Here is a 26,952-nt window from a genome sequence, read left to right as displayed (position 1 = left end):
CAGAATCCACCGCGCTAGGAGTGCCCAATAACAGATAAGAACAGCCTCAAGACTGGACTTCATACTTGGAGCCACATTTAACATCTGGGCTATTAGGGTCATGGGTTCCAAGTCATGCACACAGCCATCACATGAACAAGTCAGAACCCTCTGATATTGCTCTGTTTTTGCATATGTTACCGAGAATAAAAAAAGACCCCATAAGTCTCTGTTCGTAGCACATACTCATCAACAGGAATTTATACTGCAGGATGTTAGACTCTAACTAGATGTGTGTTACAAACAAGCAATGCAGAATTGGAGATGCACTACTTATTAATGACTATAGTTTCCATTTAAAATTGTGCTTGCATTTTGTATTAAATATACATAGACTTCTCTTGTTTTGGATGTTTCAAAATCAAATTATCTGATCCAAATATTAGCTATATTGTCAGCAATTTTCTCAAATGGAATTGAACAACAAAATCCAATTTTAAAATATTACGTTGAAAAAGTCTTTACAAGTATGGTCTGTGAAACTTTAGTTGATTTTTGAACTAGTATTAATGTAATACTGTAGCGCTGCATCAATGCATCAAAAAATAATTGGATTTCTTTCCTCTGCCAAGATAGCCCAAGAGGAGAAAAAAATTACCTTTATCACTTTATCAGACAAATCACTGATATTGACTTCTTTTCTTTAATGAAGAAATTGCTTTATTTGATGCATCACTTTCCTGTAGAGAAAATATGGGAAAATTGAGACAAATACGTAAACAATATTTGAATGACAGCTGCACCAAGAAAACCCACTGAGTAATAACAAAGTCTGCAGGAATCATCTTCACTGTGAGCAACACATAGTGGGATAATACAAAATACTTAAACATACAGTTGTTTGTTTCGCATAAAATACTCTAGCACGGTCAGATATCACAACACTTTCCTGTAAATAAAATATTGAATTTATGTAGCTTAATTCCTGAATAGTAAGAAATTATCTAAATTATGCACACAACTAATTTTTTTTTCTTCATTCTAATTATCTTATAGTATCATAGAATGGTTTGGGTTGGAAGGGGCCTTTAAGATCATCTAGTTCCAACCCCCTGCTATAGGCAGGGACACTTCCCTCTATACCAGATTGCTCAAAGCCCCATCCAGCCTGGTCTTGAATGCTTCCAGTGAGGGGGCATTCACAACCTCACTGGGCAACCTGTTCCAGTGACTCACCACCACCCTCACAGTAGAAAATTTCTTCCTAATATCTAGTCTAAATCTACCCTTTTCCTGTTTAAAGCCATTTCCCCTCATCCTGTCACTACATTCCCTTATAAAAAGTCCCTCCCCAGCTTTCCTGTAGGCTTCCTTCAGGTACTGGAAGGCCATCCCTTAATAAATTTAATTATTATTAAACTCATGGTTGTACGTTGTTTATGAAGCGCATCTTAATTAGTTCTCATTAGATGAAAATCTAATCTCAAAGTTATTAGTACCAAGGGCGTCCATACTATACAACATTCCCCTTTCAAAAAGAAAGATGACTGAAAAATAAAGCACAAGAGAGGTCTACTAGTCTTACCTGGGAAATAAACGACTATGTAACATTGATTTATGCACATACTATCTTACCTTTGCATGAGTACCTCAATCAGGAAAAAAAATAGCATAGCTTCTCATTCTCATAACAACAATTTAGAGCAGTTCCCCTTATAGCCACAGTGTGTTAAATTTGTAATAAAAATGATGCAGATGTAAATACACCGTAAGAGTGATGGTTCTTACTACGATTTATCACAAAATATATAAGAAAAATAACATTTGAGAATACAGGCCAAAACAAGGTTATATTAGATTTTAAAAAGATGGTTTTTATTAAGCACAAACAGCTTTTAATACATTATCAATACAAATAGGAAAACATCTGTTTAATGAATCTGATATACCAAAGATTTGATGGTTGGTTGCATACTGGCACAATAAAAATGACTTTTTTATTTTAAAGTATTTCAATTTAAAATTATAGGGTCACCACTGTCTACGCTGCAGGCACTTTACCTGCAGTCTAAAATTACTACATCACCTGGGCATGGGGGGGAAGCAAAGAACTACAATTTCATAATATGGAACTCCTAACTCATTAGCACCATTCAAAGCTTGCATCAGCTGTTAAACTAAGTAGCAGCTGACAGGTCAGGTAAAGCTTTACAGCAAATTTCAGTGCAAAGTTTACAGTTTTTTTTTATAAGATACTTGGAATCTATGGTTTCATAGCACGTTAAATAATTATGGCTTGATAGATGTACAGTGTTAAGATGCTGAGAACATTTACTTTGAAAAAAATATGAGACATAACGGCTGTGAAATGCATTTTAATATATTATGCCAAATTCTGTAATATGCAAACAACATGCTGGATTACAAACTTAAGTCCTATTATGAATTGATAGACAAGGGTCAGTATTAGCTCTCTGGGGTAGTGGCTTCTGGTTGTCTCAGCTGCTGCTTTTTCAGGCTAACTAGCTTCATCTTCTCTCTAATGTGTTCTGCTGCAGAAGCCATATCACTCGGGCTCCCAAAGTACTGTTCAGAACTAAAAAAGACAAAAACGCTATCAGTGACAAGTGAAAAAGAATGCATGAGTATACACGTGAATAACAATCTAGAAAACAAAACCATAAGAAAAATAGACACTTTTCTATTGAGGTTTAAAGCTTTGTGGACAGCCAATCTTGATGGCATTATCATAAATAGCAAATGACTCTCTAATACCCAAGAGATTCTTTCCACAGCAGGGCACTGTTCTGTATGCTCAATGAGAGACTACCAAACACTACTTTTTAATCTCCATTTTCTGGCTGCCCCTAAGCCCGTCTTGGGGTTTTAATATTGTGACAGTCAAGGAAATGAGTCTGAATGAATTCTGACTGAGGTTATACGATTGTAGTCTTATTGAAGGACTCTGTATACAAAGTCAGCCAGATGCTGACAGTCAAATTATGTCAGCTCTCAAACTGAAAAGAACGCATGGCTGTTAAAGCTGATTTTTCCCATTCAAATATAACAAGACATCTGAAATGTTAGGGAGACTACTAACCAAGCTGTCAGCAAAAACAGGATTTGAACACAGTAAATCTTTCAGAAGAGGAGTAGATATCAAATATAATTATGATTGCAGAGAGGTTGAAGTTCGGAAGCAATGGTAGGACAAAGGACTTGGGATGGAGTCCAGTCTGGACAAAAACAGGCAGAAAATTTATTTCATATAGAAGTAGATTAGTTTGACCAGGGATCTCTAGAAAGACAACAGATTGAACAGCTGCAACTGTGACCACAAATACTGGCAGACATTTTGCCTGATGAAGACTAGAAGCCATAAGCAGGACAGGAAACACTGACCTGCATTTTCAAGGAAGATATTGACCAAAGACTGAAGTGATAAAAAGGTTGATGGAGACTAAAGCATGCTTGCAGATATTTAAGAAATTGTGCAGAACTCAGCATTTTTTTTTTTAAACAAATGATGGAACCCTCTGCAATTTTTTTTTTTTTTTTTTAAGTGCTTTAAAAATAGAAGGACTAGGGAGGGTTAAAAGGTTATCTCAGGATTTAGGACAGTTAAGATTCCACTTTTTAAGAGGGGGACAAGAGGAACACAGCTGAAATGCCAGAGGCCAAAAATAACACTCGGGACTCAGTCAGCCTAAAACATACGTGTATGTACATAGAATTATAGAAGCATTTCATTAGTACTCAAAACTTAAGGTCCAGTAAATGCCTTCTCTCATGGGAAATTTTCCAATTTTCCAGGCACTAAAAGATACAGCAAGTTCAAAAAAAAAAAAAGAAAAAGAAAATGGTAACACCAGTGTTTGTTTTCCCTTTAACAGTCTCTGCAAATTACACAAGTTTTAAGAATAACTAAGTAATTCTATTTACTGGGTCATTATGTATGTAAAATCTGCTATACAAAAGTTATACCAAAAATACTTGGAACATAACAGTTCTTGCCTTTTCTCACAGCTGTAAAATCTTCCACTATTTTCAAATACCTTACTAGAAAGGCATTAAAATCACTACTAGTTCAGCTCCTGGCACATCTTCATGGGTAGTACTCCTCACCAAAGAAACTTATACTGCATAAGGTGCATGACCTTTTAGAAGCACGACAGAATATTGATTTCCATGACCATCTTCTTCTAACCATTTTTCAGATCAACTTCAGATAACTAACCTATAATGAAGTTGCCTGACATCATCTCAAAGCATTCAGAAAGAAAAAGATTATTTTTCTCTCCTAGATTTCAGATCTCATTCATTACAGAGTGGTCCCTGCACACCCAGAGACCAGTTCCAAGGCTAGCTTATACTCAGATGGAAAAAATTAACCGCAAGTTCTGTATCACAGTGGACAACTGTACTTTTACTGAATACAGAAAGTGGTTTTTATAGCAGCTGACATTCCATACTCAATTGAGTTTCACCGCCTGACAAAGCCACTGATTTTAAATTGGCATTAATATAGTTCATGAGGGACGTAGTGTTTTATTAGCTGAATATTCAAATGTAAATTTATCTTCAGTGTACTGGCTTAAAATTTCAGATGGCTAAAAGTTTGAATAAATCTATCATAAAATGCCATAATTCAAATTATATATATAGGAAATATATATATATTTCCTAAGTGGACATGGGATCTGGTCACTCTTATGCTACTTTAAATACTTCACTGATGTAATGGCAGCATGTATCTAACAGTTAAAGGGTGAGAAAAAGTTACTAATTTGAAAAATTGGGCATGTTATCTTTGGAAAGGTTGAAATTGGACCTGCCTGCATTCTGAGAAAAGATGGAAAAAATTTATGACAATTAGAATATTACCTTTTTAATTTCAACAATAAGCACTCAAGATTCTTCTGCATATGAGACCATTATGAAACATTATCAAAAGGATACTCAAAAGGTATTACAATAACATTTTGCATACCCATCAGGATAAACTACAGGCACTGTTAATCTGTCCAACAGCGATTTCCCAACTGCTTCAATTTCATCAAATTGTTCCATTTCATTAAAAGCTTCAGGCTGCTCAGGACATTCTTGCAAAATCTGTTAAAAAATGAAAAAAAAACAAAACAATATATGGTAGACAAGTGATAGCATATACATATACACATATCTCTAGTGCTAAGTGCCATTAAATCTCAGAGTGAATGTTCTTCCAACATCTTCACTACCACATTTAAATGACTTCAAAATATTCATAAAATTCCAGAAAAACACACCAATTAAGCTAACAAAGAATGAGAAGATAGTGCAGGGTACCACTGTTCTCCAGGTTTTACATCATTGCTGAGAATGAAAAAAACACTTGCTAGACAATATTTCAACAGCAAATTTAAAATGAATAAATATGATAACCTGCACCATTAAGCATGAAAGACAATCACATGAATTATAAAGGGTCTATTAAAAACAATTTCAAAACAAATCTGTACCTGGCAGAGAGCTCCAGAGAAATTATAAATTTAAGTACAAGTATTTCTAGACTGTATTGGAACCCAACATTTTCTTCTACTTCTTCCTCTGACACTTTTTTTTTTTAATTAACAGCATAATTTCCTCTTGGTCTAATTAATAGGCCAATAGTGCTAGTAGAATTGTGCTTTTGAGCAACGAAATTTTTTTAGCTATCCACTTTAACTTACAGTTGCCTAAAAATATAGCAATTCAGTACTGCAGGAATGAAAGTACACTTGTTAATATGGGCTAAGACAACCAACTCTAAGTTTATGAACCACTGAATTCTAATTTGATAACTACTAAAACCATTTCCGCCATCTGTGGCAGCACAGATGATATTCATGATATTCAGCTTTCACGAATCACCAGCAACTCCCAGTATCCACTGATTCAAAATATTTTCTATTAATGCAAGCAAGAAATGAATACAAGCCAAGAGCGCATGAATAGCCTTTGCATCTCACGCTTTCCTTCAATTAGAGATTAGCTTTTTTTTTCTGTACCATGTCCAAGATTGGCTCTTCTTCTGCAATCATAAGAAACTATGTGAACTACCTCAACAGCAGAGGTAGATACCTTACAGAAAAGCAATTGAGGGTATCATTTCACAGAAAGAATGCTTCCCTGGCCAAAAGACCATACTTCTCATGAACTGAAGTAATGGACGTTGTCTGGAATTCAGGCATTTCAAAACTCCCAATTTAGCAACTGCTCTTCATAACACTGTTGCTGACTTCTGATTCTTTGCAGCTTTTAGCAGCGTCCAGCTGGGCACGTCAGTGAGGATCTTTGTTATAGGAGTTTGAAAACCATACCAAGACAGCAGTGCGCTTTGAAGAAAACATGTTCAAAGCCCTTTAAGTACTAAAGGGCAAAAATACAAGGTGCACCAGCCTAACATGCACAGAAAGTGATGATTTTCTTACCCTCAAGTTTTGAGAGAATACCACACAGAACATACACACAGTGTAAAAGGCAATACTCCCTTTAGCACCTCAAAGTTAAATGACATCATTGTAGCTTTGTATTATACCTTGCATAAAAACACAAATGAAGTGTTTCTTGCCTTTAACAATTTTAGTTTAAAACATACAAGAATATTTTATGATCAACATCACAGGGTTTCCCCCAGAAGAGTTTTTTTTTTAAAAAAAAATTACTTCCAGCCCCAACCGAATGCCCCTCAGCTTCAACACTGTTGTTCTTTTTGTTATATGTCCTTACAGCGATACAGGTACACAAATAATAATTCATTAAGCACTGAAATTAAGAATTAGTAAACATTCTTTTTTTATATATTTAGAAATGTTTAAACATATTAAGTATTAAGATAAAAATGAAGTTCTCCATGTACATTACATTTTGTTTGTTTAAATTCTGACAAGAAAGTTTTCTTCCTAAAAACACAGCGCTCACCTTTTCAGCACTTGAATGAAATGCAACAGCCGTTTCCAGCCTCTGTACTCTTTCTTCAGAAGTTAATGTAAACTGCTTCCACACTCTGTTCAGTCTTGGAAGTGTGTCCCCTGAGGACCTTGAAGTGCATCGCAGGGACTGGCACAGCACAACCGTTGCCTGCAGTAATTGTCTCCCATAATCATAAGTACTCTAGAAGTCGGAGAGCAGGAGGAATGCATAAGAAGATACATCCAGAATCTATGCATTTAACTTAAGAGCTAATTATCTCAAATGACAGCAGACAAGCTTGTGAAACCTCAACTTAAATTCACATAGTACATCGAATTAATCTGCTCTACTAGAAAATACTGCTGAAGTGTGAATTGTGAATAGTTGCTTGGATCTTGCACTGTATGCTTGGCAGCTACGGCTAAGATAACCATATCACTGACTTCATTATCACCATGTTTCTGGTCACACAGCATCCAGGCACTTCATAGCACACCATAATGACAGCAAGCTATCCTCTTCTCGTGCTGAGTTCTAATTTATCATTCCATGGTCACTATTCATCAGAAGAGAGGTGTGCCAGTGTAACCAGTAGAATTTGAAAATATGTTACGTATTATTTGGTAACTGTGTATTAGTTATGTCTAATAATAGCATTTATCTGAAAAAAGTTCAGCTTTTACATACTCTGATCTTCCGTGACATTCAAAACATAGCTGACATCTGTTCGCAAACAAGTGTGCAAACATGCCCTACAGCTCCAGTGAATTCAGCAGACTTGTATAGAAGGATTAATTATTTGGCTGCTACTGTCAGCAATTGAAAGTTGTCAGTTCTGACCAACCATCATCTCTGAGCGGCTGAACAGACTCTAATGCCAAAAACTCCTTGTGCAAGATGACTAACATATACCAATAATCAACTGTCTGGCAAACCAACAGAAAGACAGGCTCTGCTTCATGAAGTACAGCACAAAATAAACACAAACTATGTGACTTTCTAACATTTCATTATTTTGTTTGCAGTCCTTCAAAAGCTGCTATAAGGACTATTTGAAAAACATGCCTTTTAAAAGTCATTGTGAACTTCTGAGTTCTGTGGTTTGTATTGCCTGTGCAAAATATAGTAAACTAAGAACTGTAGTATCGGTAATGCTGACAGATCACCGAAATCTTCACTTCAAAATTTCATTAGGCTCATTGCTAACTCATGATTTATTCATTCAACCATTGAGGCAAACAATGAAGACAAGTAATGGCTGATCTATTATTGTACATATAGGTGTCAATTCTATTTAGATTTCCCAAAACTGTAAAAAAAAAAAAACCCCACACTACTAAAAATAATTCAGTTCACCTGTGCAACATCAACAAATTTTCTATGTTTCTCCAGTAAAACCTTTGTCTCTTGAGCATCATCTCCTAGTCGGATGTGTGTCTTCAGCAAAGCATCCAACAGTTCACTTAACCATTCCACTGCCTTAAAAACAGAAGTAAATTAGAAGCATAAAAGCTAGGAAATTAAAAAGACATTCATCCAGAAGAGAAGGTTAACTACAGTACCAGCATATACTTTTGATCTGGAAACAATTAAGAGGTATCAATTAAACTCATATATCATGCGTGATACCCCCCAAAACACCGTTTACCCTCACTGATATAATTCTTTATTATTTTCACTTTACAAATTCACTAAATAAAACTACACTTGCAAGTGACAAAAATAATACAGTACAATTACTGACCCCCCCTTTTCCCCTATGCATTTATCCAGCATGGTCATATATTTAGGCCACAGAAATTCATCATCCTGGTCATCTCCATACCTGAGCAGCATCTTCTTCACATTTAAATAACTGTACCATCTGAAGCATCTTCAGTCGTCGCACATCTACCATGTCTTCACACCTTAAACAGCAGCACAGAAAGACTTGTCAACACATGAAGAGCAGATAAAACACCGAGTTTTACATTTTCAGTGTGCAACTGTTCATTAAAAGGTGATTAAAACATTTTATATCCTGCTTAGATTGACCAGAATTAATAATAACAGTAAGAAAAAATAAGCAATAAATCAAAGTGAGCACTACAAGCTACAGGCATCATGATTTTTAAGAGTCCAGACATAGCTACACTACAGAAAGTAATACCAGCAGTAGCTACATGGCCTTCTAGCTGCATTTCAAGTTCCTTACCCTGTTGCAATGGTAAGATTTGTAGGCCAGAGGCTTACAAGAGTAAAATAAACTGTTTCTGCTACTGAACTACTTCGGAAAAGCTGGATTAAAGCTAGTGTCATTCTGATTTCTGTTGTCAGTGGGTGGCAAAATTTTCTTGTTAAATGAAAAAAAAAAAACAAAGAGGCAGTACACATCTTTATATTTTTCTTTTTAGCTAGCTAAAGATTGAAGCAATTGAACCCTTATATGCAGGAAGCATAAAGTGTTACAAGACTAATTTTGATGACGTCCTTTGCTATAACTCGTCAGGAACCATTTCAAAATCTAATTCATACAAAAACCTATTAAAGTTCTCTTGTTCTGAATGAATAGTATACTGCAGTTTTTGTCCAGTTAGAATACAAAAATACTATCAAAAGCCATTTTATTTTAATAGCGAGAGCTAAGCACTAAAGCATTTAGCAGAACGACCTTTCTGCTTCCATTTCAGAGCCTGCTAAGAAAACAGCAAGATTCAGACTCTTGCATCACACAGTAAATAGAATTACTAATGTCAACAACAGATAACACTATAAGTGAATGCTAAAGATCGTATGCATATATCTGCTCTTTTTCCAAACTGTTTGCAAACACAAGCACTTCCAAAGAAGAGTTCATTAAAATATCGTGTTTTGTTAAGCACCCTGCAGTGCTGTGATGCTTGCATAAAGAAAATTCATTGCTCTAATAATGCACAAAAGAGAGTCTGTGCATTCCAAAACAATAAATAGGGCAGCAAAATGCCCATAGAAATGAACATTACATTTCTTGTACGCATATTTAAATAAATGAGAAACATTCTATTAATTTGAGGAAAGCGAGATCTCACAAAAACTGCTACTAAATGCTATAAAGTTATCATGTAGTTATACATAGTTATCATGTATTTTTCAATGGGCAAGGATAATTTGGTAATTAATTTAAATTAAAGTAATAAGAAAGTTTTGTCCATTTATAACTTAAGACAATTTTGTTTTCATTCCGAGTAAAGTCACATTAATACCTTTGGAAATAAATATCAGAAAATAGAAATAAATCATGTTTATTTCTCAGACATGTATTTTTATTTCCTCCCACAAATGTTCTTTTTAGATGGGAAGAAAGTACAGTTTAAATCCCTTCTCTGGTACGTGCTTAAGTGAGAAACCTCTGGTGGTGTGATAAGAAGTATTACATGGTTAGTTAAGCTTTTCTTTTTATCCAGAATAAGCTATGCACATTAGTTTCATGAGTCTAATAAAATTAAAATTCAAATTCCCATTTCTTCTCACCACCTGAAGGATGCTACAATAGTAAGACTAATAAAATGCACAGATTCTATTCACTCTTTATTTGAATCTCATTTAGTTTCACTTGATGTTGAAATATTACATTAAAAAAAATCTATTTTACTATCTGAATATAAAAGCAAGCACAACCACTATGAGAAGCTACAGTTCAGAGACAGAGGCACAACTTGCATCTATAAAGACCTCTGACATGCTGTTCCCCTTTAAGTTAGTCCAAATTCTTCCTGTACTAGTTAAGCTTAAACAATCCTGTAGCAAAGAGTTCCACAGCTTAATTTTCTTTGTACACCACGTGAAGCAGCATTAGCTTCAGTTATCAATGTTTCTTAAGTCATTTCTAGCCAAAATCCTCCACTTCTGTACTGAAAGAAAGAGAAAAACCTACCCCTAGCTTTCCCTGCCTCACTCTTACAGACCTTTATCTGTATTTTTGCATGTCTCTTCCAGACTGAAGATCTTTGTTGAATCATTAATCACCTGGAAGTTTTTTCCACACCTTTGTCTAAGCACTTAATTGCTTTTTTTTTTTTTCTTTTGGTCCTCTAACTTCCTACACTTCTATACCCCTTCTGAAAAGAGGCATCAGAATTGTATAATGCTTAGAATACAAATGCACCACAGATCTATAGAGTGGCAACAATATGGCCAATTTGGTACTACTACATCTTTATGAGAAAAGAATCAATGGAAGCTTGGAGAATGAGTGGTGGCAGAATCCATCCTTCTGGGAATTTAATTCTGCCCAGTATTTCCACTACTAAAGTTTCATCCCTCACCTCATCACGTTCCAAAACTCACAAAGAAAGACCAAATACATTTTGAAAGTTGAACTCTTGTGCCTCCACCATTTGCTGGTCCAGAGGAAGGGTACAAAGTGAGACCTGACACAAGCTCCTGTTTCTTTTTCTCTTTAGGAGTGAAAATGCCACATTCAAAAGGATAGAGGTTGTGAAAAAGAAAATGAGAAACAAGCTGCAACAGAATTTCTGCATAACTTTAGAGCTATCATCATTACTGCAGTATTAGCATACCTTTCATATCAAACTGCTAACATATAAAAGATCTCTTACGTCTGTTCCATAACCCCACATAAAGGGAATGTGTCTTAAACATTTATGAGTATAGAAAAGCACTCAAAAACTGCCACCCAATACTAAAATGAATTTAGGAATATGCAACAAGTTAGGCAGGGAAAGATTGTCTTGTTTAAGTATATCGCAAATAGCATAAGAAAGTAAAGCAAAATGGTCTCTCTGAAAATATGTATTTTGAAGTGACTTGTCAACACATGAAAATTGTAACAACTAGAACTGTTTTACCTTTGTTTTCTAAGCTGCATATCTTCCATCACTCCTTGGATATGGTCCACATTTTCTTTGTTTTCGATGGTCACATCTTTTCCGTAGGCCCAGGATGCCTGATTAGATATCTGATCAAGAAGACTTTGACCTTTCTCACGCAAGCCTTGCAAACCTAAATCTGAAGGAAAAAAAAGCAAGAAAATTTTAAAAGGTTAAAGTTTTATATATATGGATATGTATGTATATTTTTATATCTCCATGACACTCTTCTAAACTTGTTAACTTTCTCACCAAAGACAGAGATAAAATGCAATAGAATCTATGAGATGGAAGGCTGAAAAGAGAAAAAAAAATCATTACTCCCTTTGTATTTCTTTACCCTTCCCTACATCTAAGTTAGAAAAAGCACTCATCTACATTAACAAAGAAGTAGTGCTTCATAACAGATGAAATGCAGAGTAGTGGTATATAGTAAATATATACACATAAAACATTTATAAGAAAGCACTGTTTAGTCTGAGGAAGCGTTCTGGAAGTATCAGCAAGTCAAAGGTAGTTATGTGGAGCATTACCTCACTAGAAATCAAGAGAGAGATATTACCTTCCCCTTCCCTGCTGTCTTGTTTTAGAGAGAGTATTCATTACAATATATGTAAGTGAAATGCAAAATATTTTGCTTACCCACACTCTTCAGTTTCTCTTCCAGTAATTTTAAAGTTTGTTGAATTGATGCTCCATCTGCTGGTGCCACATCTACACACAACATTCCTAGTAAGCCATCCAGTTGCTGAGATAACTAAAATGAAAACCAACATACTGCTATTAAAAAGAAGTTAGGATCTCTACAAGGTGCTCGAGTCTGCAGTGTTCTTCCAAATGTTGGGGAACGTGTCATTTTACAGGTTTCTCTTTGCATTTGCTTATAAAACTCCAAGAGAATATATCTCTAAAGAGGGGAGGGGAAGAACCTAAGACTCTTTAGACAACTATAAGAAAGGAATAAATCTCAATTTTAAAAAAGAGCCTAAGATCATATCAAATACTCTTCAAAATGAGAAAAAAATCTTTGTGTAACAGGTAATACATGTTGCAAAAAAGCTAGAGCAGTTTTTGATCGTTATTTTCTTTTATTTACTACTAGCCATTCAATACCTAATGCTATTGAAATATACGATATACTACAACCTACTTCTCTCCCAAAGAGAAATTCATTTTCTCAGTGTTTCAATCACAAAATGAACTGACTGACTCCATTTTCCAACTAACATTCTATGTTTTATGCCCCTTCAAACTTTCCCAATGTATTGAACACTTACAATACTACACTAATAACAAACTAAAGCCAAGTCTGTGACAAGTAAAACAACTTACATCTTGGGCAACACTGTGGAATTCAAGTGCTGCTTGTAATAGATTCTGCCTGAATTCCAGCTGACTGGCCTGTCGATAACACACATCACTCAGCTGTTGCTGCAATGCTTTTAATTCCACAAGGTCCTCCTCATCCCCTGCATTTAGGAGGGCTGCAATCTGCTGATTAAGCTCAACATAAACAGCAAACCACTCCTACAAATAGAAGACAATTAAGCATTAAAATAATATCAAACAATTTTCTTTTAAAAAGACATGCATCTAGCTGCAGATTAATATATGATCAGATTTAAAAGGGAACTTAGTCCAGCTTACATTTTAACTATCAATTCGCACACAGGAGGGAAAAGTTTTCATAATTTCAAATCAACTTAAGAAGTGATTCATACATATTGAAATAATGCATGCACCGTAACTTTAAAAAAAATAATGGTGCAGTAAAATGGGAAGATTACAAACCATGAGTAGCACGGCTTCTAGATCACAGCACAAACTTCACTCAAACTACATCACTGAACCAACAGAGGAATCTCCCCATTTTTAAACAAGCTTCTAATACTTACGTGCCTCTAGGGTTGTACTGAATGGAAAGTTTTTGCCAATTGGTAAGCTATTTCAAAAGGTGTTCAAAAGAATATCTAGGTGTTACTTTCAGTGACAATTCAAAGATGCAGTAATTTTCTTAAACATTTCGAAAATAAACTACTACTGTTGATAAATACAGTAATTTTTATCCTTTAATTTCTCAGGTCATCCATATATTGAAACTGGAAAATGACCCGTATTTCTTAATTAAGGAAAGAATTATACTATTCAAGATTTGCAGATTTGGTTTCAAGTGCTTTGACTACTGAATACATGCACAGGAGTTAACTAATGTCATGGCAGTCTATTTGCAAAAAGAAAAAAAAAGTACTTCAAATATTTAACAGTTGTGGGGGGATTTAAACATGACTTGATACATCAAGATCACATTCTCATCTTGCATGATTCACATGCCTAAACATGTTTGCCCAACAGCTTTTATTTTAGCCTACAGTGAAGTGCTTTCCAAATGCCCTATGCGCTTCTAATGATACTGAATAGCACCATCTACTGGCCTCAAACATTTGACTGTATTAGTATTCTTTGCCTTTTTAATTCCCCCCCGTTTTTTAATATTATGCCTTCAGCTTTTGCATCATTTATTTACAAAGCATGCAAAACAGAATATAAATATTCGTGTTCTTATTTTTTTTCTTTTTACTCAAAGTCTTCTCTATCATTTGCTCACAGGAAGAAACGGAGTATGAGAAAATGCAAGGAGGAAAAAAATAGCTATGAAAAAAATTAGCAATCAACAAAAAATTTAAGAGCAAAATAAAACTTCTACTCCACAAGAGCCATTTTGGATAACATAGTATGGAGAAATCTTCTACTTGTCACACACACACTGCAGATACACAGGTTCACTTAACTCAGTTTACACAACATTACTTTTGTTATTACCTTTAGACACTGAACAAACAGAAAGCTTACTGAGTGTGACAAGCAAAATATAACAAGAAAAGTCAAACAAAAATCTAGGTTAATAATTTATTTCTCTTTATCATTAAAGAAAATTGATTTTTTAAACTCTAAGTCAAATTAAAAGACTAGTAAACCAGATATAAAATGTGTTTTTATGATGTTTTCCATAGCGGAATTTTAGATAGACGCCTCTGACACATCAAAGTCATGGAGAATCAGCCAACATTCACTCAAAGATAACAGCTCAAGTATGCCACCCAGCAATAAAACACACAGAAAATATGGAGGGGGAACACTCCACCCAAGGCACGATAAAATAACACCCTGAAAGTGGAAAATATTTTTTTTAAAGTAAACTGGAGTGAAAAAAGCAACTTTCATAACAAATCGAACATTTTTGGAAATGTCTTCAAAATACAAGCATTAAAATCAGCAACAGATGATGGAAAAAAAAAAGCAAAAGCTGTCAATTCAATTTTTAGAAGGGGGGAAAAAAAAAAAAATCAGGGAAACAGTGAAAGAGTGCACTCAGCTATTATGAGATGTTTAGAAATCAAATTTTCTCCAGTGCTATTTTCAAAAATGATTTCAATTTGTAACTGGGGATTCCAGTTACTACTTACGGTATAAACCTGAAAATCACTTGTTCTGACTGTTGTTTCTACAAAACCCTGTCAGCATCAGATAACCAAGCAGTGTTTGGTATTGCCTGTGCCTAAGAGTGATAAGAAAGCTGCGGGCCAGCCTGTAAACTTCAGTGGGAATTCACAAGACTTCAAAGATGGCACTTAGTTTCAGATAATGCACAGTTCTGTGGTATCAACTCACTACATTACAAAATACTTTAGTAAATATTTCCTTATGAATATAAGGTATATTTTAAGTCTTGATCACTGAAAGCGTTAAGCCAATTTCAACTCCTGGCAAATGTAGTTTAATAAATATCAAATATTAACTCCTTCACGTAAGAAATATAGGACTTCTCAGCCATTTCTTCTCCAGCCACAGGCAGAGAGGGACAAGAAAATACATTCCTCCTAATTGCCATGACAGTATAAGAAAATTCTGTAACACAATAAAATAATGAAAATCATAGATAAAAATTAGTATTTTTCTATACTGGAAAACAAAATAACATCTACATACAAAGAACGTACCAAGCTCTTAAATTGCTTAGACAGTCAACCATAAAATCATTCACTATCCAATTCCTCAATACTTGTAACCAAGATGCAAAATACATAACTAAATGCACTTAGAACTGTTTTGCTACTTGAAAAGGACAGTGGAAGTCTCACACTGTGCTGACTCTCAATCTCTTCGTGCTTCTGTTGCAACGCTTGTGAGGCTCTAATTGAATCTCCTATTCCCCACTGGGTTCTTAGCTGCTCTGATCCAGGTCCTTCAAGCCAATTAACTACCTGTAAAAAAGGTAAACATGACAAAAATAAGACAGCAAATCAACCACATGGAACTGGTATTAAAAAAGTGTTTTGTTGCAAAACTAAGTATTTAAAAATATATGTAATCTTTTTCAGCATCCATGGAAGTCTTCTCATGAATCCATTCACAACTATAAAAGCATTACATAGAAATTAGTTCTCATTAACCTCAGCCTATCAGCTCCATGAAAGCATGGAGTAAAGATGTCTGCTCCAGAAGTAACATCTCCTACTTCTGACAAAACAGCATTTGACATGGAAGTGTGTATGGAGTAAATGTGTATCACTGAGCTCCTCCATGTGGGGAAAAAAAAGGCACGCTGACATTCAACACTTCATGAACATTTATGGAGACCAAACAGTAGATGTGAACGTGGGGAAAGATGGACATTTTCCCAGCAGTGACACCATCACAAGAGCTGTGAAACACTGGATCACCTCTGCTGGTTCAGATTTTTTATGAGCACAGCATGCAGGCTTTTTCATCACTGGCAAAAAAATGTATAAATAGTGGTGACAACTGTGTTGAAAAAAAAAAAAGTGGTTTTGAAGCTGAGAATTTGTTCTATCAGTCAGCATTATTGTGCTCTTTATATTCTTTATAGTTTCCATGGAAATAAATATGAGGCATTACTTCTGGAGCAATTTTTAATGACTAGAGGTTCCTGTAATATCTGTCACTTTTTTGTGAATAAAGATTTGAAAAACAGTAGTTAACACTGATTAGCAATGTAAGATGCTATACAAAGAATGAAATTGGAATGCAAAACAAAGATGGAACATAAATCAGCAACATAAGGGAACGACTTTTTCTCTGTACACACCCATTCCAACTGAAAACACTGCAGGCACATTTATACTGCAACTTGTTTGTTTCAGCAAAATAAATCCCATGCCAGTTTGCCTCCATCATTTTCCTCCAGCCCATCATTATCTTCTTTAATTTACCATGAGCTCAAGTCTTTTTCCCCCCACAAGCCAAAAGGAAACTACATCAGTTTACAGGCTTAGTAGATTTTTCCATGTTTTTATGTCATCTAAAGAGCTTTACAATGTACTTTTCTATGAAACGGGCTAACCTAGTAAAATATTGAAATATATTCTTGCTGTGTGTATGGAGAGTCAGTTCACTTACTATGCAGCATCCATAGTGTAGAGGGAGCAAACAAAAGGCTTCCTAATAAAATTAGAGGCAAAATGAGGCTGATGCTCCAGTAAACAAGTCTATTTAAATGCATTAACAATGGCTGTTGGCCAAACTAAGCCATAAATTTAATTTCAATCAGCACATCTTCTTCAACCAATACAGCTTTACCACAGGGGGAAAAAAATTCTCAACCAATTACATCCACTGCCATGCTAATGTTCAGTACAGCACTGTTTTCACCTTTTATACATTCTCATTTCCAGCTCAAAATATCAAAAGATGACATTTACTTTCTTTTCCTTTTATAATCATTTGAATGACTACACAAGTGAAAATGATTACTCAGATTTCTAATTTTGTTGCTAGAAATAAAAACAAGATTGATTAGTTTTTCTTCCCTACTTGGAATGCTGTGAAGGGCAAGTACTCGATTCACACTCCCTGTGCTTTAGAAATGTTAGCATATAAAGGTTAAGAGCAACATCCATTCTATTTTGTGCATATTCAAACTGTGCAAAAAGCTTAAAAACAAAACTAATTTCAAGTGATAAACACAAAAGAAAGAAATTATTTCAATTTCCTTGATTATCTCTGAAACTATGCTGCGAAAACGTTGAAAGTGCCAATTACATGCCCGTTTCAAAAGGATAAGACCAATTCATTACGACCTTGAACAACAATTGAATAAAAGATATCTATTCATTCTGGTCAGAGGAGACTCAAAATACAGTGTTTAACCATTTTAACTGCGCTAAAACATTCAGCACTAGACAAATACAGGAATAAATGACAACATTCCTTCTGTAACGGGAACTTGAAGAAAACTAAACTCTCAGGCAAAACTACAGTTAAATGCATCTCATGTGAATGTTCTCTGCTATCATGTCATCTTTTCCGCACTTTAATGAATTAAGAGCATACTGTTGCAGCAAGCAACAAAGGGATGTGGTGAAGGCTTTTTGCTGTGGGGATGAAAGCAGGTGGAGCTGAGTACATTCTAATCACCTTTATTGTACCAGAAGAGAATTTGCAAAGTCTGTGCCAGTAGCCACAGCATAAAGCATCCAGTCAAAGCAGTACACTGAAGTTTCAGGAATAAGAGGAAACATACGAACTAGCAAGCTCCTCACTTCTGACTCTTAGTTCAGAAAATAGAGGCTGGGTCTTGTGCCCAAACCTGCTTCCCACAGCATTCGAGAACCAAATTCTTACCTGCATTACCTTCTGCTGAATTTCCTCTAATTGAGTTCGCTTGCTACGTTGCCTACAGACTTCCTGGTAGCGGGTATACTGCTCTCGGAGGGAGTCTAGCAGCTTCATGACCTGCGGCTGAGCAAGCAGCTCATCATCCATCGGAGACCATGACACTCCTCCATCTGAGCCATTAAATCGACGCTGTTGTAGCTCAGAGAGCAACTCATGGCCTTTGAGGGGACGTATAATGATTTGGTTAATGCAGATACAAAATAAGCACAAGGCGATGAGTCAGCGAGTGTACTGCTGGATGGCCTAAAAGTACATTTCTGCAGCTAATAATCTTTCATGCATTATGCACATTTAATGATACCGTTCCATTCACATTCAGAGCATCAGGCACAGACTGGGAGTTGTATCAGCTATAAAATAGGGCAGAAATCATGTGCCATATTTCAGATATCTAAAAGACACAATAGCTTTAACATTTATATTGACAAAAATATTGATAATATAAGGAAACATTTGCAAAGCACAGTGCTGATTCTGAAACAACTATGAGTATACTGGTTTACTGTAAAATACTGCGTAGCATTCAAAGTATTTCTCTCACATAATTCCTATTAAAATAAATGATTTAGAAGCACTAACAAATTAAGCATATAACTTCTGTCAACTTACAAGATTCTCTAACAAGTGCAGAAGTTTCTATGAAAGAATGGAATTGAACCTGAAATATCTTGTGCTCTTAGACACCGTATTATGGTACAGACTCTCTACAGTGCAATGACTTTCATGCCTATGAAAATAACAGTTTGTCTACGTAGTCCTCCACTTAATCTGTTCCAAGAAAGTGAGTTTTTGTTAAGCTGCGGTGAAGTTTAAAATACATAGACTGAGTTGGCTAATAGTGTGGAGTTTATTTGTATCTCCAGAACCTCAATGAACAAGTTAGCAAGTAAAAGTGTTTGTTCAGTAAAGACATCTTGACGTAGAAGTGAAAAAAATCTGCCATTCCCACAACTGTGCAGGTCTTAATATGGTAATCTGCCAGTTCACCAAAATAAAGAAACAACAAAAAAACCAAACACTAGCATAGTAATTATAATACCTCTAGGCAAATACAGAAAAACAGATTTTAAACTCAAGTGTTTGGTATCTATTTGTCTATTATCTAGACAAAATGCCAAAGGCTTTGGAATTTGCAGCAAGCATCTGTAAATTACTCTGTCCTTCTTACTGTGAGATGAGCACATCCTAAGAATTCAAACACATTTTGCTAAGCTCTTGAAGGAAATATCGTTGATTTCACCTTCTAAAGTACTACATGGCACAGACAGTTGCAGGGAAAACAGTTTAAGGTTTCTATAAAATATAATATCATTCTAATACGACTTCATTACATTTCTTCCGCAGCAAGGAATTGATATTTTCATGATTTTTTTTTAACTAAATTATTAGCAAACTAAGAATTCAACCCATTGATTTGCAGCCTGCAAAAGCAATGATAATTATAATTACAGAAGACAGGAAACATTGAAACCTCAGAACAACAACAAAATAAATGTACTGGTCTTCCTTTTTTGGTTTGTTGATATTTGCCCTTTAAAGATAGGAAACTTTAATCAAGAAAAAAATTGATTTTTGATTCTCAAGCTTTCAATATAGTGGATCTGACAACAACAGTCTCTTGGGAACTCCCATGGCTTGAAGAACGTTATTATACCTTATAGCTCTAAGAGTGTCATCATGTTAAGAGTGTTAAAACATAGACAATGCTTCCAAACTATCTTGGGAGCCATGTAATCACAAAAAAGTGATGAATTAATTGATGTATTGTTACATTGTCCATTAGAGGAGTATATACAATTTGACTCTAAGGCCTGACAGTTCCTACAGATGCTTTGTATTTAAAAAATTTTGAAGACCATAACAATGACTGTGTAACCTTTTAACACTTGCAGAATTCTCCCACATCTCAGTAAGCTAAAGCATATGAAGAGCCAGCAGCTCTCTGTAGCAGAAGTCACACAAATCACACACCATGAATGTAGTAGGAGGCTATAAGATAAGGATTCTGAGCACTCCTCAGACTCTAATCACCATCTTAATGCTGTGTTTTGCTTCCTACTCTGTAGAAATCTTTAAGCATATTTCTAGTCCAAATCAACAGTGCCATTCTGAATTACTGACAATAAGATACTCACCCTAAAAACATCTAAAAGAAACCAAACTGTTTAAAGCTCAAGGTAGAGTCCAAGAATGGAGCAGTCAGAAGGACCATGCTTCACTTTCATAGGTAGGCAGCTCAGAATGTAGCTGATGCAAATTATCTGAATTGTGTAGGAAAACGCTATTCATATTGTTACCATTTGGTGGCTACTTGAGAGGAATTCATTCCATGAGAGGCCAACATATCAGCATCATCTTGAAGCAGCGTGCTTTCAAATTAAAGCTACTAATTAAGGTAACACTGTAAAGATGTTATCAACACTACTAAAAATGATTTTAAGCAGACAAGACGTTGCTTTATTTTAATCCCAACAAAGATGACACTAATTGATAAGCTTATTACATTATGGCATTGGTTAAGATGCTATCGCACCCTCTGCTTTCAAGTGAGGAACGAAAATGATTAATGAATGTTACTAACTGACATTATTATTTTTCAACTTACCTGTCTGCAGTACTGTCTCAGGATCAACTGATGGAAGGAAGTTCAAATCTATTGATCTTGAATAAAGTAATAAACAAATATCAATAATTCATTTGCATTACAGTAGCACTAAAAAGCTTCAACCAACACCAGAGCTATCACACTCTGTTAAGAGATTATGTTACTTTTCTCTGTATCTCTTCTTTCTTCACACCCCAGAATATTCAGTATATACATGACATGAGAAAAGCAGATCAAGTGGCAAACAGCAGTATCCATTGTTTACAGGACTGCGCAACAGTAGCAGAAGCTTCGTTCATGGAGTGAGACTTGCCAGCAGGGATAACAGAAGAAGATAAAAGTCCCATTGGCTTGTGCAGTGTCGTGAGATTTCTATGAAGTCTGAAGCTGAAACTCAGATCTCCCATATCTCAGCCTAATACCTTAAATGCATGGGCTCTTTGTAAATCTACAGAAAGAATAATTACTTTCTATGACTTTGATAAATAATTGAAAACCATGAGCTTGCTTTTAACACTGTTTAGATACGTATTATAACACATTGGTTAAAAAAAAATGCAGACTCCAAAAGAAACTCAAGAACTATTTACATCGGGCAATCAACCACTTATTGGAAAACAGAGTACATCCCTCTTCCTCATTTTGATTCTAAGCTTCTGTAAAACAGACAGTCATTAAATTCTTGCTCTTTGTACTCAATTATCAAAAATGAGGTGCAGCTGTATGTAGTCAATAGCCAAAAAAGCATCCATCCACACAGATAAAATTTGTAATCTGTTTTTTAAACGTTGAAAGTGTCCTTACATATTATAATACTTGAATTGTTATATGAAATATTTTCAATATCAGTTTGATTTCTAATGAAATTTAATATCAAAACCCATGAATTTCAAAAACCTAACCACATACCTGTCTTTTTCTTGTTGATTTCCTTTATCACTTCCGTTGTTAATTAGAGCAAGTTCATCTAGCAAGGATGTTGATTCTTTTGTGAATTTTTCAAATACCTAAACAAAATGCATGTTTTAGATTAAGAAATACAAATAACATAAGTGATAAAATATTGAGGGCATCAATACAGATTTATCCAGGAGTTCAGATAATACATTTCAACCTTCATGTTATTACCCAGTATTCAGATGGTACAGCAAAAAGAGCATGCTTTTCTTCATGGAACACTTACACTTAGGAGCACAAGAAGTCCTTAGGGAGATAAGAAATGTCACACTGAATGTAATGAAGAACTGATTTCTGAAATACAATTTTTTAGATTTCTGCAGAACCTGAAAGTCCTTACGGACATATTTACTCCACCATTTCATTTATGCCTCTATCTTTATGTAAATCTCAGGGATAATGCTGAATCAGGGTGTAACAAAAGGATTGGATAACTCAGCTGAATGGATAAAAATAATCAGCTTTGAGCAAATGCCAAATCTTCATTGCTATCGACAAGCTACAATGTAATGAATAACTCTGAGGTAGAAGAAAGATATACTAGTGATTTAAAAAAAAACCACTCTGATCAGTTTCTTCAAATGCAGGGGTGCACACAGATAGCAAGACCTGTGTAGTCAGATACTGGATATCGCTCAGATTACATCTCTGCAACAGATTTTTAACCCTGTATGATTACTGCAACTCTGTATCCACTGGGAAAACAGCATTCATAGAGCTTTCAGAGTAGAGCAGCTTAAAACTTGGCTCTAACTCCAAAGTATTTCTTCCTTGTTAGGGATTTCCCCATTAGTAGGCAAAAAAAAATTCCCTCCGTAGCCACTCCATCATACACTCAAGTTCTTCTACTAGAGTAACAGTCTGTAAGAGAACTCCACTAAGGAACCTATTAGTTCATCATTATGATTAACATTATAGTTATCATCATTAAATGCATGCATTTGAACTGCAATACTACACACAGGACAAATTCTATGCAAGGCTCCTACATGAATAGAAATCCATGGATCAAGAATGAGACATTTGAAACAAACAGAAAACTAACCAGCCTCTTATTCAACCAATCCATGTGATCATAGGTGAGAGTTCCTCCAAAATCTTCTGTTAGTTGACATGGTTCTATGTATCGAGTCAGCTTGTTAGCAGACACCAAAATAACCTGCAACAATAAAATAAGTATCGGATATAGGTGTAGATAATGCTTATACTTAAGGACCTGACAAGTTGTGCTAAGTGTGTCCAGAGGTACTGAGCAGATCTTTTCAGTGACTCACAACAAGTGACCTAAATATCCCAATGAAGTACAGTTGACTGCAATTAAGTGGGGCCTAATAGAGGCATATAGTTTTGATACAGTCTACATTTCATGCAGAATCTCTTCAAAGCATCAACAGTACCACCTTGTCTATTTTACAGTAGGAGAAAGAAATGCACTTATTGGCTTTTTTCTTCATGGTAATTGATGTTTCTTGATTAAGTTATACTTTATGTGACCTATTTTCAGTGAACACAGTAGCAGGATATCATGCTGCAAAGCATCACTTTCTTGCAGTCCTTCGTGCCACACAAGCTAAGTACCTGCATTTATCATGCAAATATGTTGCATACCTTTATAGTTCAGGTAATTTTTACATTCTGTACATCCCTCTGAGTTTTTAAAAAAGAAGAAAAAAATTAATTCACTCAATAAGGACATTTCAGTACAGAAACAATGTAAATCAGGTAGCTGGCTCATAGCAAAGACCATCAATTCCAAAAAGATTTTTAATAAACCAACAGCAAACTGCTTGAATAAAATGATGGACTGTGCTGAGCCCATGTAAGTCTAAGTATTTTACTGGATCCTTTGGAGGAAGGCTGGGGGGGACACAACAGAGGATAAGCTTTATAAACTTGTTCTGAGGAGACATTTAAAGTATTTCTTCTCTTGCAAAACAAAACTTGACCATCACAAATATATCAGCTACTTCAGATAATCTTCCTCCCAACCCTACTCTCCGAAAACACCACTCACAAGTGTCATTTAATCAAAGAGCATAAATTTCCCTTGCACCTTATTAGAAAAATCTTGAGAAACAAAAAATTTCAATAGTGAGCCTTGTTCTAACTTATGACGTTGCTTCAAAAACCATTTATTCTCAGTTATTTAAAAAAACTTTGAGCTAACAGAGTTACTGACATACCTGACAACTGCAGAAATTCTCCCTGAAAACTTAAAAAAAAAAAAAAAAAAAGCAATCATCTGGATTCTGATAAGGTGGCATCAGAAGAGCGGTTCCTGAACAGAGTTTAGCTCATTCTGAACTAGCCTAGAAGCAGTGCTAATGCAACTCTCTCCATATGCTTTAAATTAGTTAACTTCACTATTTTTATGTGCAATCTGCTTCTATGAAGCTTCTGAGTTACTGTTTTGATTAGCTATCACCGAACTGTAAGAAATAAGGCTGAGAAGCAAGGGGAAAAAAGTCAAAGGTATAAATGAAGACCATTTACTGTTAAAAAAAAAAAAAAAAGGAAATATCCCACTGCTTGCTTGAAACCGGACAGATTTTTCCTTCCCCCTCCTTCCAAAATGACTGAAGTGATGACTTTGGATTTAAAAAAGATCTTTTTCTAAAGTAATAGCCTTTGGACAGTAGACTATGGTTTTACATTAATGTGAACAGCTTAGTCATTTTTCCCTTAGAAAATCTAAGTCTGGACAGATGGGTCTTCCAAAGGCAGGGAAAGTATTAGTTACTGAAACTGCCTTTGTTTCCTTACCCACTCACTTGACAAGCGACAGCTACAAAGGTGACAGTGGTAATAAGGTTTCAAAAGTGCCCTGAGTGGTACTGACCAGAAGCCCCATCATCATCTGTACTCAGTTCTTTTCAGAACCTAGAGGAGTGCTAACAGCTTTCATTGTTACTCTAATCATGCTTTGTACAATAATAGCTTGCTATAACACTTGAAAGCCTTTTCAGAAATAACTCAAGCCAGTGTTTTGGGAAAAGTAAAAACGCTGTATTATGGAATAAAATTAGAACAACATTTTTAGGAACAGACAAACAAAACTGAGGAAAAGATAAAACATACCACAAAGTGCTGTTGCAACTATAAGTTTCATTCACTTACTAGAACATAAAACTATCATTCTTAAAATATATTATTTCAATTAAAAGTACATGAATGCATGCGAAAAGCTTATTACAGTTATCTAGTCACTGGCTGGTAATTTTGGACAAATCTCATTCAAACAGGCCTAAGTAGAAGGGTTTTTTGTTCGTTTCCCCAAAATTCTGCCAAGAAACACTGGGAACTTCAGAAAACTCATCCTTTCTGATAGCCTAGTTGATAGGTATAAAAGGCTAAACTTTGAGAAACTCCTTCCAGCTCACGAACTGGACTCAATGATGCTTGTGGTCCCTTCCAATCCAGGATATTCTCTGATGCTGAGTCCGAGCTGTTTTTTCAGTGAATGGATTCTCAATGACTTGTTATTCCAACAGCTTACATATACAAACAACTTTGGAAAAACACGGGAAAGCTTCAATTAAGAAGGCAGAGATTGCGAGCATAAGTTTGCACTTTAGCTTGCGGAGAAACCCGAACCACAGAACTCCTACTTTCACTTCACATTATACTGAAGGCAGCCTTTGAATAAAGAACAGTAACCTGTTTCTTGGTATTTGTTTTGTTTTAAAACAAAGTATGTTTTAGAAAGCAAGTAGGATTCAATCAGATTAAACTTTCACATTTGTATTCTCATCCTTCCCAAAAGAAAAAAAAATAACTGTGCTCATTCTTCAGCAAATTTAGCTTCTGGAAACTGTGATATAAGGATTGAACTATATTCCTGGTGACTTTTCAAGAATAAATCTGGCACTTGAAACAGACAAATCATAGCTGCCCACATTCCTGGTCTGACAGTGATTCATTGCCGTGTAATTGTAAAGTTGTTCTTCTTCACAGAACAAAAACTCCTCTGTTTCATAATAATGAAACCCTACCTGATTAAACACTGAGTTGTGTAAAGAAATACAAGTTAAATATTTATCTGACCGGCACCACACAGAACATCTGGCATACTAGAGAAGCCCAACAGCAGGTAGCAGAACTTAGACACAGACCAGCCTGTCAGCTCCACCCCCAATAACCTCTCCTCCCCCATCCAGTACTAACTGTGTTGGCTACTCATTCACCTTCCCCTCCAGGGCTCATGATAATAACACACTGTCATTTTTCCATCCCAGAGAAGAGAATAATAGGCACACCCAACCTGATATTTTTCAGCATATCCTCCTTTAGAACTGAACTCTAGAAGTGACAAACACAGGTTCACTTTCTCCAGCTCTACAGGGATAATTCCCTGCTTTGGCTCAGGTTTAAGGCACATGATGTAACACATTGAGCTGTGGTTTTTTTTTTTTTTTAAATACATTCAGAGGAAGAGATAAGCATTAAAATAAATGACATTTTGATGATTAAAAAAATTTAGAACTGCTATATCCATTTTTAGGAAAGTCTGTGCAAACTGTATGTTCTAGTGCCTCGGCTCTAAAACAGCCAACTGGATGACTTAATAAAGAAATTAAAGATTTACAAAATGTTATTCAGTTATTGTCTGGAATAATATCCTGTCTATTACTATTACTCATAAGAGAAAATGGGGTCAAGTGTGCCAAAATTAGTTTCTAAGTTGAAAACTGAGAAGATATGCAGATACATGTTGTAACTATATATAATTTCAAAATTCAAGAACAATACAGAAAAGTTTTTGGTAACATATGAGAAAACTCTGGATCACAGGGGAAAAAAGCCACCTGTAAAAAATGGTTGGGGTTAGGATTTTTGTACTTTGGAGCATTAAGGATTGCTATAACAGCTATAACCAGGTAACAAAGGCCATTAGACTGGAGAAGGTGAGCATCTACTTCAGAGTTACTTTATTTG

At 35.3% G+C, this 26,952-nt stretch overlaps 1 protein-coding gene across 7 annotated transcripts in view; it reads right to left on the bottom strand.

Annotated features, from left to right (window-relative positions):
* Positions 1-1,832: 1,832 nt before the first annotated feature.
* SESTD1 (SEC14 and spectrin domain containing 1) overlaps positions 1,833-26,952 on the bottom strand; it is a 58,333-nt gene continuing 33,213 nt past the window's right edge. For 5 of the 7 annotated variants that reach the window (XM_040703815.2, XM_015289563.4, XM_015289562.4 and 2 more), the window contains 13 exons: positions 23,063-23,176; positions 21,970-22,067; positions 21,061-21,116; positions 18,402-18,613; positions 15,899-16,021; positions 13,092-13,286; positions 12,402-12,516; positions 11,739-11,898; positions 8,738-8,819; positions 8,269-8,391; positions 6,922-7,113; positions 4,970-5,091; positions 1,833-2,575 (listed from right to left, as the gene is read on the bottom strand). In XM_040703815.2, coding sequence (XP_040559749.1) covers positions 2,446-2,575; positions 4,970-5,091; positions 6,922-7,113; positions 8,269-8,391; positions 8,738-8,819; positions 11,739-11,898; positions 12,402-12,516; positions 13,092-13,286; positions 15,899-16,021; positions 18,402-18,613; positions 21,061-21,116; positions 21,970-22,067; positions 23,063-23,176 — 1,722 coding nt within the window. In that variant the 3' untranslated portion in view covers positions 1,833-2,445. The remainder of the gene's footprint in view (positions 2,576-4,969; positions 5,092-6,921; positions 7,114-8,268; positions 8,392-8,737; positions 8,820-11,738; positions 11,899-12,401; positions 12,517-13,091; positions 13,287-15,898; positions 16,022-18,401; positions 18,614-21,060; positions 21,117-21,969; positions 22,068-23,062; positions 23,177-26,952) is intronic. The other 2 variants (XM_046943887.1, XM_046943886.1) reach the window with 1 other exon arrangement.

This window comes from Gallus gallus, chromosome 7, assembly GCF_016699485.2.
Source record: "Gallus gallus isolate bGalGal1 chromosome 7, bGalGal1.mat.broiler.GRCg7b, whole genome shotgun sequence".
In the NCBI taxonomy this organism is placed as follows: domain Eukaryota; kingdom Metazoa; phylum Chordata; class Aves; order Galliformes; family Phasianidae; genus Gallus; species Gallus gallus.
The sequence above is the reverse complement of the archived record's forward strand: the minus strand, read 5'-3'. Positions and strand labels throughout refer to the sequence as shown.